The following is a 14,561-nucleotide window of genomic DNA, read 5'->3' as shown; positions in this document are numbered from 1 at the left end:
ACAGTTTAAAAAATATATTATTTAGTAATAAGGAAAAAAAAAGACTTTGTATTTTTTTTTTTTTTTTTAAAAAAAACATATAAAATAAAAAGAGGAAATTGTTGCCGAACATACAAGGAAAAGCAGAGGTTGGAAAAATTGTTAGATACTGACAAATGACAAGTACCCCTTTCCATCGTTCATTGACTTGGTGTGGATATGACTTAGGAGTAAATGCTAGGGTGTAGAGGCCACAATCTGGTAACCGTTTTTTAAAGTAGTTGGAAAAATCGTTAATCACATACATGGTTGCGGTTAGCGATTTTAAGTTTGTTTTTAAATCGCTAATCGTTAACCGTTATATATATATATATATGAAACGATATTGTATGTAATATGATATTATCATATTATTATAGAAATAACATTGTTTTGGGTTTTTTTTTTTTTAAAAAAAAATTAAAATTAAATTTTTTTTTTCTAATTTTTATTAAAAAAAAACGATTAGTAGTTATTAGAATTACTAACCGCCAGTTAACCGCCTCAGTGATTAGACAGTTAGTAAAATTCACTAACCGCCTTTTCACCCTAGTAAATGCCATGGAACCTAAACAAATTATGAAAATATCAAGTTCACAATTATTCGGCAATTTGGTAGGCCTACAACTTACTAATTTCTTGCGTAGAAACTATTAATTCAAAAGAAATGTAAAAAGTTGTAGAAATTCTTAACGTGATTATATGGTTTGACCCTAGGACTCAAATGAATTAATCTTTATTTAGGTTCACGATTGATTATAGTTTTTCTAGCTTTCAACATCTATTTTTATATGTTTTAAGGTTTGATAAAAGAAAAAACTTGAAGTCCTTACATTGACAAGATGAATAAGTTTTAAGAGTATAAGATTATTGCAACATATATTATTATAACATACGCAAAGTTTACATACAATTATTCTAATTCTGAGATGACCTCTAACCCTTGGTTTTGACGTTTTGTTAGTACATTTGCATTATTTCTTACATGGCCGGCAGAGGCAAAGGGATTAGGAGGCATAATTAATTTATTTCCTTCTCCTTCCAACATTTTAACCACATCTTTCATGGAAGGACGATCCACAGGGTGCCATTGGATGCACCAGAGTCCTATAGTTGCAAGCTTTTTTGCAATTTTAGCATCTCCATCATCCTCAACAAAGATTCGTATGTCTTCTTTTTATTCCAAGACATTGTAGATCCATTCTGGAAAGTAGACTTGGCTAGTATTTTCAATTGTAACATCAACATTTTTCCTCCCTCCGACTATTTCAAGTAACAATATTCCAAAGCTATAAACATCTGCTTTACAAGACACATTCCCAAAATTTCTAGAGAACACTTCAGGTGCAATGTAACCCATAGTCCCCCTGGCCGTGGTCATGGACACTGCACTTTGATCTTTTGCACACAACTTGGCAAGACCAAAATCAGAAATTTTTGGATTAAAGTTCTGGTCTAGCAAAACATTGTGAGGTTTGATGTCAAAATGGAGGATTCGTTGGTCACATCCTTGGTGAAGATATTCAATTCCTTTTGCTACGCCAAGAGAAATATCTTGCAGCTTATCCAAATTAAGGGTGGGGTTCTTGGCAGTCGTTGAAGATATGAACTTCTCTAGTGAATCATTTGGTAAAAACTCATAAACTAGAGCTCGTCTGAATCCATCAGCACAAAAGCCAACCAAACGAACCACGTTCACATGATGGATTGTACCCATTGTTCCTACTTCGTTTATGAATTCTTCCCCATTTCCCTTGGAAGTGTTGAGGATCTTCACTGCAACATAAATTTCATGAGAAAGCATTCCTTTGAATACTGTTCCATAAGCTCCTTCGCCTAACTTCTCAGAAAATTGATTTGTAATTCTTTTAATGTCGACATACGAGTATCTCGTGGGTTTGAAATTTCTGTAATCTTCCAAAAACTTTTTGATCTTTGCTTGATGTTCTTTTTCTACTTTATCATAAGTATATAAACGGTAGAGAGCAAAGATAGCTAGTAGTAATAGTAATGAACCTAAGGTGATACCTGCGTAATAAACATGTGTGAGTCAATAGTTTAAATCTCCCTAATAAAAGAATTTGCAATGGTCAAGACAACTCACCAGTGATCGCTAACTTTGATAATGCACCCTCGAGGAAGCACTCGGTTTCTAATTTAGTGCTATGTTTCTTCAATCTGCATTTCTTGCCTTTTGCTTCACAGTGTCCACATACTCGTCTGGGCCACTTCAATTCAAGACTTTTCTCATCGGCACCGAGCACTGTAGTATTTGGAATTGAATAAAGAGTATACATCTTTGTACAAGATGATAGGGGTAAGTCCATGGGGCCCCAACTCATATCGAAAGCATAAACCTGGTTGTTTGGGCTACTAAGACAATGGATAAACCTGAAGTTTACTTCTCTTGGGGAACAATTGAATAAGACAAAGCCTCGATTAGGGCCATAATAAGAATGGTCCATAGGGGAATCTTGTTCGAATTGGAAAGGCGAGGAAGATAAATTGAGTTTATGAAGCTGCCCTGGAATACAATGATTTGGATCATATAATTGAATTTCCTGAGATTTGTAGTCAATCCGTTTGACAAAAAGCTTGACTGAAATCGGCAGCTCAACCACTGTATCATTTGTATCGGTGCAGGAGAGAGTAAACCCAGGATACCCACAGTCTTCTGGCTGGCTGTTAACTCGGAAGGGAAATCGAATGGGTGGGCCATGGCCTCCGCACCGTGATTCAGCACACCCATTATTTTGGCATTCTCCAAGTTTTATGATGAAAGCCACAAACAGCAAGAAGTATGAGATTTCCATTTCTAAGCAAAATATTCAATCTCTCTGCTTTGGAATGCTTCTGATCATCCTCTTATTTAAATATATTAGCTGGGTTTACTCAATTACCTCTCACTTGTAAATTTCGGGTGAACTTGCCTTGGACTTGGACTATATGGCGATGGTGACCAGTACCAACTCCCATTATTATCACAATTTCTATAAACTGGTTTATATTAAATTTTCTTCAAATTAGCATTTAAAGGTGATATGAATTTTCCTTTTAACAATACTTGTATTCCACACGGTAAGAGACGTGTGTCACTTTTTTGGAAGATGAATTGTAAGAACTCCTACAACTGTGTTTGACAGATATTTCGGTCCTTTCCATATATGACGTAGGTGCTTACGCCTTAGAAATCAATATTATTTATATGCTGTGTCTATAGGCTTTGCTGTGGATTGTGAAAACTATAGCCTATAGTGCTACACCCTCTCTCTCTCTCTCTCTCTCTGTGTCTCCATCCATGGCAAGAGGAATGCTCTTCCCTGCTGGGCTCATGGTCCTAATTGTTGTTCTTGTCCTTGTCCATGAAGCTTGCAGTGCCAACGATAGTCATCATCATTCATGTCATTCTTCCTGCGGCAATATCCACAACATAAGCTATCCGTTTCGGTTGGAAGGCAATCCACCAATGTGCGGCGGAGATCAAAGGTATAATCTGTCTTGTGAGAATAACCAAACAGTGTTATACTTATATGCTGAAAAATACTACGTACAGGAAATCAATTACTTTTACTACACAATCCGAGTTGTAGACGCAGGTGTTCATGAGAAGGACAATATCTCCTTCATCCCTCGCTATTTTCTAAACAAGTACAATTTCAGTTCAGGGGATCCATATACCTTGTCTTATCCAGATAACATATATGTTCGTTGTAATGATCGGTACCGGCGGATTGGGGACGATTTCGATATGCAACAAACGGGTGTGGTTTTGGTGAAGTGCGAAAAGCCAGTGATTTCTGAACAGTATTTCGACACGTCTAGTTGCTTGAGTAATGGAGTGAATTCTTCCAACTCTTCTCTATTCCATTCCAAGGGCTATCGATATGTTTTATCTTCATACTATAAATCTCTAGGGGATTTGGGGGACTCTTGCCAAATAGAGCAAATGTTTCCGACAGCGAGGACACAATTTTTTTACGGAATTACGTGTTCAGACGTTTCCGATCAAGTGGCCTATGGTTTTCTGCTTTCATGGGTGCAAGTTTTGTGTGATAACTTCACTGGAGATGACTTTTGCTACATCGATGACGTGAATTTCCGTTTTCAGTACTTTTGCAACAATCTAAATCTTGGTGCGTACAGAATCTGACAAACAAACACATTTTTCAGTTTCATACTAGATTCTCACACTAACTTCACACTAAATTTTATTTTCCTTTCGCACATTTCTTTCTCCTCTTATGCCATATTTTTCAGGTTGCTGCCACCCCCATTAACCATTGTGCCATCCCTTCTCTCTCTCTCTCTTTTTTTTTTTTTTTAATCTTAAATTTCTTGTTTGATTTGGAGTATTTATTTAAAAATAGACCATCCAAATATAATTTATCGCACGGTGTAATATCGTAGGAATTGCACCAGACCTCTGTCCCCTGTACCATAACAATGTGATATTGCGTACTGGGTTATGATCACATAATGGCCAGCTTATATCTTTTAGTTTACATTAATAATGATTTTTTTTTTTTTTTTTTTTCAAACTTGCTAACGTTGATGTTATTCTTTCTCTGTGGAGCAGATTCATCGGATAAAATCAAACTAAGCGATATATTTGATTATGGTAATACTTCTATCTCAAAAAATTGTTTGAAGGATAATACAGAATGGCGCAATGACATAGAACTGGATGAGTCGTGCCTGATGATGACACCAGTAGCGTAATTAATGTAACAACCCAAATTTACACCCAAATTTTATATTGGGTAGATGAATAATAATCATATAAAATGGGTAGATTATATTTCTTGTTATGCGTATCCCAAGACAAAAGTTGTTTACGCAGCCTATCAGACAACTCAACATTAGTTAGAGTTGGCTGCACGTGTAAAACAAGCTTAACTTCATTTTTCAAATTAGTTACGGTTTGATCTACTTATTGTTCATTCTGTTTATTCTGTTCTTAGTCTAAACTTGAATTTAGTAAAGTTAGTTTGTTAAGTTCTGTTATCAATGTAAGCAAGTATATAAGTTGAATTCCTTCATTGTATTTTACTAAGGTTGAATATACAGAGAATACGTTTTCTCAGATTCTCTCTCTCTCAACTTGTTGAATCTTCTCAAGTCTTCTTCCTCTTCTTACTTTTGAAATTATTTAATTCACCTTTCAATTAATTATTAAACTTTACCTTTTTTTTTTTTTTTTTTTTTTTTTTTTTTTTTTTTTTTTTTTTTAGTTTTGGGCGTACTGGCAGTAGTACCGGCGTTCATCCGTAAGAATATCCTATATCTCTCATTTGTTTTCTTTTAACAGATCATTTCTTAGACTGTGAAGCATGAAAATAGTTTCAACGTGCAAACAAGATGAATATTAATGGCATTTACAAGAAAAAAGACAATTACTTATACATTGTAATTATATTTCCAACTAAAATAACAATGCATATTTTTTATTCCGAGTTTTAAAATGCTGATGTGATTCTTTCTTTGCCAAAGCAGATATCAAAATTTTGAGGCTTTCCAGTGGATATGAGTCATACTATGAAGGTAAGGTTTCTATCTCAAAAACTTGTATGTGAGTGGTGGGGTGAATGCCAATCAAAGACACGCAGGATAAATTTATCTATTCATATATGTGCAAATTAAATAGTCAAACTAGCACCAAAGCAACACACCAACTAACCAAACTAAAACCTCACTTACAAGCCTCGATCAATTGGCAAATTATGCATCTCAATCACACATTGGGAAGGAATGGAATCGAGCTCTACCAAACTTAAATCCCAAACATGTAAAGTCTAGACGTTTATTCAGTTATTTATATTTATTCTTTATGTATGGCCAAGGGGAAAGTTGTTTATGGAATTTTATTAGACCTTAAACTTTTCAAATTATTTAAGTCACTTTATTCATTAATTAAGTAATTTATATTTTTCATATTTCTTGCAGTCGCAATGATAGTCGTGATCACCTATGTCGGTAAGAATTCCTTATATCTCTCATTTAATCTTCTTTAAATTATTTTTTTTCCATGTTAATTAGCAGATAATTCGTTCGGTTGTGAAGCATGAAATCTTTTAAAATGCAGGCAAGATGAAAATATTATTCACATGAAAAAAAAAAAAAAAAAAAAACAAAAATTGTGATTAATTACTAGGATTTAGAAAGAAGGTGGGTTGAGTTGTAATAACTAAGATGCTCACAGCATGCCATCTACATGTTTGTTTTCTTATAATTTATTTTGACGATGTTCTTTCATATATAGGACTATCCCTTTTAGCAAAAGCTGTATTGTTGGGTCCATGTGTGATGGCGTTTTTGATATACAAATGGCGTAGAAGGCATTTATCTATGTACAATGTTGTTGAAGAATTCTTGCAAAGCCACAATAACCTCATGCCAATAAGGTACTCTTACTTTGAAATTAGGAAGATGACAAAAAATTTCAAAGACAAATTAGGTGAAGGAGGCTTTGGTACTGTATTTAAAGGAACACTTCGAAGTGGTCGACTCGTAGCTATAAAGATGTTGGGTAAGTCCAAAGCTAATGGACAAGATTTTATCAGTGAAGTTGCAACCATTGGAAGGATTCACCATGTTAATATAGTTCAACTCATTGGTTTTTGCGTTGAAGGATCAAAGCGAGCTCTAGTATATGAGTTCATGCCTAATGGTTCTTTGAATAAATACATATTTTCCTCAGAAATAAGTACCCTCCTAAGCTACGATAAAATGTATGATATAGCTTTAGGAGTGGCTCGTGGAATTGAATATCTACATCAAGGATGTGCCATGCAGATTTTGCACTTTGATATCAAGCCTGACAACATTCTTCTTGATGAGAATTTGGCTCCCAAGTTGTCTGACTTTGGCTTGGCAAAGTTATATTCAGTAGATGATAGCATTGTCTCTTTGAATACTGCAAGAGGGACGTTAGGATACATGGCTCCTGAGTTGTTCTACAAAAACATTGGAGGCATTTCATACAGAGCTGATGTTTATAGTTTTGGAATGTTATTGATGGAAATGGCGAGTAGAAGAAAGAATTTTAATGCACTTGTAGACCATTCAAGCCAAAAATATTTTCCTACTTGGGTTTATAACCTAGTGCATGATGGAAAAGACATAGAAATGGAAGATGTTACTGAGGAGGAAAAGAAAATAGCTAAGAAGATGATCATGGTTGCGTTATGGTGTATACAAATGAAGCCTAGTGATCGCCCTTCAATGAACAAAGTCGTAGAAATGCTTGAAGGAGAAGTTGAAAGCTTACAAATGCCTTCCAAACCTTTCTTATCATCAATAGAGAGCCCCACGAGGGATGCTAGAGAGGATTCAAATCAAACTTGGTCATCAAATCAATCAGAAGAATCAAGTCAACCAACTCCGTTTTGAATGCAATTAATTGATATGAATCCCCTCAATTACATTCCCATTAAATGGGGGCAATTAGTGTTCTCATCTATATTTGATAGCACAAAGATGCTTGATATTTATGTGTACTAAATAAGATCAGATCCTTTGATTTATGATAACTTGCCTTATTACATCATTTATTTTGTTTGAAGTCTATTTTCTCATATTTAACCAATGAATTCAATTTCAGTTTGAGAAGGTATGGTGCTATATATTCTTCGTTCTCCAATATTAGTCATCCCCTGTTTTGTAAATTTGGCATATCACAATTCATAAGTTTATGTTTTAAACTTTGAAGAGAACAAGCTAATCGAGCAGCTGTGTTTTCAAAGCTTTGGAAGTATAGAATGTTTAAACAATATTGGTTAACTGTTTAACGCCACCCTAGAAAGCTTTGGGTGTGATGTATGTGTTGGGTGTGCATTAATTAATATGCTTATGACAATCTTTAAATTTTAGCATATAAGATGTTTGAGAAAACACCGAAAAAAAGAACGAGGTTACTTGGACTTTGATGAGAACTTAGTTCATGCAATTGACGTACCTAAGAAAGGCAATAGATTTGCATTTGGATACGATTTTGAGTGCTTAGGAGTTAGGTACCATCTTGGTTTACTCTAAGTGCACTTTTATCAGCTTGGGTGCAGTTAGAATCGTTGTCCCTTGGGCAACAATTGCATTCTTGGGTTACTCTAGTGGGGTTGGCTTTAATGCTTGCGTGTGTGGCGAATAAACTTGTTGATGATTCAAGGAAAGTGCTCAATCGGATGATAGATCAAAATTTCATGTTTAGATATTTATCAGAGCATATGTTGAAAGTGAAGGGAATTATAAGGAAGTTTGGAACTTCTATTTGAAATGATCGAAGCAAAATTATAGTTTTTTTTTTTAAAAAAAAAACTTACGATTTAAAAAGCTACACTGTAATTTAAACAACCAAACTAAGATGTTATCAAATGCTTAATTGAGTTTTTAAAACCCGTGTTTTAAAATCGCACTTTTTAAAATCACTATTTTGTAAATAACACATTTTAAAGCCGAAAACCCAAATGAACCCTAAATGTTCCGACCATTATGTTTTATATAAATGCATAGCAAGGTCATTTGATCACCTCGGTCCTAATTATCAGTTATCCGATATGTTTGATTCAACAAAAGGAAAAAATTCCAACACTGGAGTCTGGTGATCAGCGACACCATTGTTGGAAAATGGGCAATATTTCAAAAACCAAAGGGGAGATTGAAGAAAATACATGCTTCATGACTCACCTGACACACTAACACAGGATCTGTGTGTGCATCCCACATTTGTCAAGCAAAGTATGGTTCATGAAGGAAACTAATCAGCCCCTGTATGTTCAAAAAAATTGTAGCTCTGTGGAAAAATTGTTCATTAATCTGCTGGCGTGGAAGTTATTTTCTGATGAATTTTGTTTCCTAATTAGTTATCATTGTTGGCAAACCAGCCCGGCCGATCATTTTAATTTTACTTGCTAGCATGAATTCTTTATTTTATGCTCAGGAAAAAAAATGCTCTAGTGGTGTATGTGGTATGGTTTATAAAGTTGCTCCATAAGGTTAAAAAGTTATCAATTTACTCCTTAAATTTAGAATTGCTATCAAATCTGTAAGGTTAAAACGTTGTTAATTTGCTCCTTAAGGTTAGAATCGATATCAATTGGTTATTTACATACATTTTTCATTAAATTTTTAACGCTGGAGCAACGTCGTACTCAATGAGAAGATGACATTTTTAATAAAAAATAAAAAATAAAAAAACAACTCCTTAGACTATTCAGACAAGGCCTTTTCGGGACATTTTCATCCGGTCACAACAACAACTCACACATTCTCATTCAAGCACTTAATTATGCGAAAATTGCATATGATATACTTAAGAGAAGCCCTCATATCATACACGCTTTTCAGTATGCATAATTATTCTTATCAAAATACATAGTTATAGATTGAGATTGTGCCGTGACAACAAGGGTAAAAAACACACCCAATAAGTTAGTCCAAAAGAAGTTAACCTCACTTCTTTTTTTTAAAAATTTTTTTTTTTTTTATTCAGTGTGGAAAAGGTGGAAAAGGGAGAATTACGGAGTGAACCACACTCTGATAATAATTGAAAGGGCCATATTGAATAATAAAAACAATAATAATTGAAAGGCCACTTGGGGCATCTTCCAACCCCCCCAATGCACACGTAATTGACTTGTATCCTATTGGAAACTTGAATTTTGCCATTCACTGTCAACATCGTTTACAACAATTCAAAAACTTCGTTGGGTCGACATTAAGATTCCCGAGTAGATAATGTGGGTAGAAAAATGGGAAACAAGATCGAATTTGACTTGTAGTTCTCAAATTAATTATGTGACAGTGACATGCCAAGAAAGTTCTTTTCAATCGTTAATAAATTCTAATTTCCTAGCGTATAAAATATGCAAAAGAAAATTCCTCTACCCGACACCTGGTATCCCTCGACCCAAACAAGCAGACGAGAAGAATTGAAGGCCAAGATAGTTTTATCGGCATTTAATTCCTGCTTCCTGCGGTTAAAAAAACGCCTGGAAGGTGCATTTGCATTGTTTGTTTCGTAGTGTGTCCTAGGCCTTCATTTAACAAAATAAATTAACTTTTTTTAAATATATATATATATATATATATATATATAAGAAGAGGAGATTGTTGCCGAACATAGTCGTATCTGACTCGTCACAAGGAAAGTGGTGGTTCATGGAAATTAATGGTCAAGATAGTTTTTTTTTTTTTTTTTCGTGCTTCTTGCCGTTTAAAAAATGCCTGTAAGATGCTTTTTTTTTTTTTTTTTTTCTTCTTCTTTTTGACATTGGGTATTCCGACCCAAACGAGAAGCTATAACCTAAAGATCAAGATTTTTTTTTTCGCATTTAATTCGTGCTTCCTGCCGTTAAAGAAACGCTTGGAATGTGTTTTATTTAGTGTGGCCATAGTCCTACGTTTTGCAAAATAATAATTGCCAGCTTTTACACCTCTATCCGAATTAGGATCCTCTAATGAACTGGATAATATCTAATTAGTTATATTGAAAGGGTATTTTTGTCTTTTTAAAAAGTGAAAAGACAAAAATACTACTATAATATAATTAATTGGATACATTTCAGTTCAAACGAACTGGAGAGAATCATGTTCCTTCTATCCACACCAACGCATGCAAGCACATCTCAATCACTCCTTTTTTGGCCACGAGTCAAATCAACGGCTTGCTCTTCAATTCGTATTTGGTTCTGTATTGGTCGTACCCTCCTTTTGTTGATGGAGACTTATAAATTATATTAGAGACTCATATAACAAACGCCACTAAACACCATCATTCCACTAAACACTATTCATCTCATTTTTTCAAAAAAAATTAACATCAAAACATTTTTAATTTTTATATCACATCATTCACTTTTTATATCACATCATTTATTTTTTCATACTATTCAAATAAAAAAAAATCTCAACAAAACAAAAATTTTCTACTTTTCAATACCATTTTTTTACTTTTCTCTACCAATCACTATTATTTTTTTATGGGCAAAATATAAAAAAAAAAAAAAAAAACCCCTCAAACTAAAAGCCGTTTGCGATAGAGCCCCATAATATTCAAAAGGTACTAAAATAACCTATCAACCTACCAAAGTGTGTCAAAAAGGCCATATCTTTTTTATTATTATTATTTTTATATTCATATAATACCCCTATTCTTTTAAAAACTAAATAAAAATTTAATAAAAGAAAAAATAAACTAAACTATATATATATATATATTTTTAAGGAAAAGAAGGAAAAAAAAAACAAGGGGCAAATAAATACAAAATATTTTTTTATGAGATGAATAAAAAATTAGTCACTATATAATTGGTTTAAATTACAAATCACTCGTGCAGTATACAAAATATGGATAAATGCAAAATCAAACCTTGTGGTTGGCTCAATTCGCAGCCACCCCTTTCCTTTTTTTTTCCTTTTTTTTTTTAAAAAAAAAAATTTTAATTTTTTAGTTTATTAATTTTATTATTATTTTTTTTGTTTTAGTTTTTAAAAGAATAAGGGTATGACAGGAATATAAAAAAAGATGTAGCATTTTCACACACTTTGGTAGTTTGATGGGCTACTTTAATACATTTTGAACATCATGAGACTCTTTAAAAAACAGTTGTTTGTTTGAGGGGCTTTTTTATATTTTTTCATTTTTTTAAAATTTTTTTTTTTTTTCCCTGTAGACAGTGCGGTGAAAAAGCTATGTTTAACAAACAAGGCCATGGTGTCCACCAAACATACTTCTCCAAATACCTACTTCACTGGATGCCACGGTGGTGTTCCATACGGCAATTTTGGTTCAGAGAGCTTCAACACTCCACTTGCTGTGGTTCTCAAGAGTTGTTGATGCACTAAGTTTTTCTAGCAGTTCCTAAGCTTGCCCGTTCAAACAGTCATTTAAGGCAGCCTCAATCTTGTTCTTTGAGTCAATAACCTATTGGATTGGGCCACTCACTTGGCCCATCCACAATAGTTATTAGGTTTTTAAGATTGGGTCTTCGAAGTTATAAAAATTTTATGAATTAGAACAATCGATAACATACGTCTTTAGGAGATGTCTTTGAGATTAGTTGACCCTTACATTGATTTTATTTTTAAAGAGTTCTTAAAAAAAAAAAAAAAAAAGACTTATCAAAAAAAGAAGAGTTCTTCAAAATATTTTTACTTCATTATCAAAATGTTTGTGTTAATTGTTTTTACCTACTTTCTTGGATTTTGGTTTTGATTACTGTGAAAATTGTTTTGATAATTGAGTGTTTAACAACTTGAGGTGTAAATCATAATTAGTTTAAAAAATTCCTTTTCATTATGGAAGAAATTATATATGTGTGCTGTACGTAAGTGTAGAATAGATGTTCGGTGTAATAATGTGTGTGTCCTGTGGGTTGGGCAAGAACTTACGGCACTTCTCTTAAATTTTTCTTAAATGTAGAGAATGAAATTACTTTTTTATTTCTCTGTTCAAATAAACAATACAATTTCTTCTCTTATATTATTCAAATACTCTTTAAGCTAGATGATGGGAAAAAGAGAGAAGAAAGAGAAATCATTTAAATATTGTTTCAAATAAATGTTGAAAAAAAATATATTATATTAAAATAATGTCAATAAAAGCAAAAGTGCTACCCTAAATCGGTTTATAGAACTTGATATCCAGGGGAGTCTGTTTTAGGTAAATTTTTAAAAATTTTTCTTATAAAGCTCACAAAGTATACGACTAAATATACTTCATTGAGAGTAGGCTATAATATATCGTGATATACTTCATTGAAATGTATCATTCTTCAATATGGGGATTTGACTGGTTGAGGCTGTGCGGACTCATTTTCTTGAACCAGGCCCCATTAATATGTTGGAACAATTCAGTAAATTCGTTGGGTCTACATTCAGATTTCAGATTAGATTACATGTGGGTAGGATAATGGGAAACAAGAATAACGCGTTAAATTCTAACGCAATGAAGTTTTCTTGGTGTATAAAATATGCGTAAGGAAAGTCCTTTCTCTTTCTGACGCTCGGTATCCTGACCCAAACGAAACGCCAAAAATTAAAGGTCAAGAAAGTTTTTTTCCCATTTAATTAGTATTTTCTGCCGTTGAAAAAACGACTGGAAGATGGTTTTGGTTTTTAATGTGGCCCTAGTCCTACGTTTTGCAAAATAAATGGTGTGAGAAGTTTCACCTGCTATTTCGTTGAAGAAAAAGGTCCTGGAGGTTGAGATGATGTAGAGCGTAATGGAAACGTCCTAGCCTCATGGTCAAGTAATCAATTATCAGGATATTCACACCTATTAACTAAAAGCATCCTTCCATCCATGGGGGTGTAGACCTTGTGGTCGTGCTCTATTGACCAGAAAAATCAGCACCGAAGGAGCACCTCCTCCTTCCTTTGAAGTGATGTTTAATAAATGAACCATTCAACAAGAATTTTCTTTGAAAATTATAATTGTGTATGGTTTATCAATATGTTAATCAATTCATAAGCATAATTGATTCAAAATAAATCTCAAACAGAAATTAAAAGACTGTTTGGTAAAGAGTTTTGTTGTGAAATTTTTATTTGAATAATAATTAATGTGATATACAAGTAAAAAATGAATTAGTTAATTAATTAATTAATTAATTTTTTTTTGTGAGAGAACAATTTTTTAAAAAAAATATTATATATATATATATATATATATATATATATATATAAAACATATAAAATAAAAAGAGGAGATTGTTGCCGTATCTGACTCGTCACAGGGAAAGTGGTAGTTCAAGGAAAAGCAGTGGTTGGAAACATGGTTGGATATTGACAAATGACAACAAATATCGCTTTCCATCGTTCATTTATCATTGACTTGGTGTCAATATGAGTAAATGTCATGTCATGGGACCTAAACAAATTATGAAAAGATAAAGTTCACAATTATTCGGCAATTTGGTAGGCCTACAATTTACTAATTTATTGTCCTCAAGGAGTAGCTTAATCGACTGTAAACCACGCCTAATGAAGCGGAGGTCAATAGTTCGAATTCTTCCTCTCCTTTTCCTTGTGTGGATATATCAAAAAAAAAAAAAAAACTTACTAATTTCTTGCGTAGACCAAGAGAAATTCCCTAGCTACTAATTTGACTCTACAAGCCACATGTGTCTTTTAAATTATTAATTTGTATTTTTTACCGTTTAAAAAACGTAAGAAAGGGTTTTTTTTTTTTTTTTTGTCTTTCTAACATCGGGTATCTCGACCCAAACAAGACGTGAGAAATTAATGGTCAAGAAAGTTTTCTTCGCATTTATTTCGTGTTTCTTGCCGTTAAAAAACGCCTGAAAGGTGCCCATTTTTATTTTTATTTTTTTATAGTTTTTCATTTGGTGATTGCTTTTTGAGTACTTTCAAGTGTGGTGTGAGGATTGAGTTTTACCTTGTTTGTGTGCACTAATACGTCAATGATTCAATAAAATTTTTGGTTACATCCTAATGATAGAGTAACAATTTTGTTCTACTTTATTTTTTAAACTTACCTTCTATAAACTAAAATTCTCGCTCCATTACTAACTATATCAACGTCTTTA

General features: G+C 33.2%; 2 protein-coding genes across 3 annotated transcripts; one reads left to right on the top strand and one right to left on the bottom strand.

Annotated features, from left to right (window-relative positions):
• Nucleotides 1-897: 897 nt before the first annotated feature.
• Nucleotides 898-2,866, bottom strand: LOC132174662 (rust resistance kinase Lr10-like). Its single transcript, XM_088514196.1, has 2 exons — nt 2,123-2,866; nt 898-2,046 (listed from the first exon to the last, which is right to left on the bottom strand). Exons 1-2 carry the CDS (start codon nt 2,829-2,831, stop codon nt 1,196-1,198), a joined length of 1,560 nt encoding a protein of 519 aa, XP_088370322.1. The 5' UTR covers nt 2,832-2,866; the 3' UTR covers nt 898-1,195.
• Nucleotides 2,867-3,274: 408 nt separating this feature from the next.
• LOC148587006 (rust resistance kinase Lr10-like) lies at nt 3,275-7,407 on the top strand. Of its 2 annotated transcripts, none has more exons than XM_088514197.1 (2): nt 3,275-4,118; nt 6,218-7,407. In XM_088514197.1, the coding sequence occupies exons 1-2, from the start codon at nt 3,317-3,319 to the stop codon at nt 7,405-7,407; spliced, it is 1,992 nt and encodes a 663-aa protein (XP_088370323.1). In that variant the 5' UTR covers nt 3,275-3,316. The 2 variants fall into 2 exon arrangements, with proteins under 2 accessions (XP_088370323.1, XP_088370324.1); XM_088514198.1 differs by having other exon boundaries at nt 3,297-4,151.
• The last annotated feature ends 7,154 nt before the right edge of the window (nt 7,408-14,561 follow it).

This window comes from Corylus avellana, chromosome 3, assembly GCF_965113065.1.
Source record: "Corylus avellana chromosome 3, dhCorAvel1.hap1.2, whole genome shotgun sequence".
Lineage (NCBI taxonomy): Eukaryota > Viridiplantae > Streptophyta > Magnoliopsida > Fagales > Betulaceae > Corylus > Corylus avellana.
The sequence above is the reverse complement of the archived record's forward strand: the minus strand, read 5'-3'. Positions and strand labels throughout refer to the sequence as shown.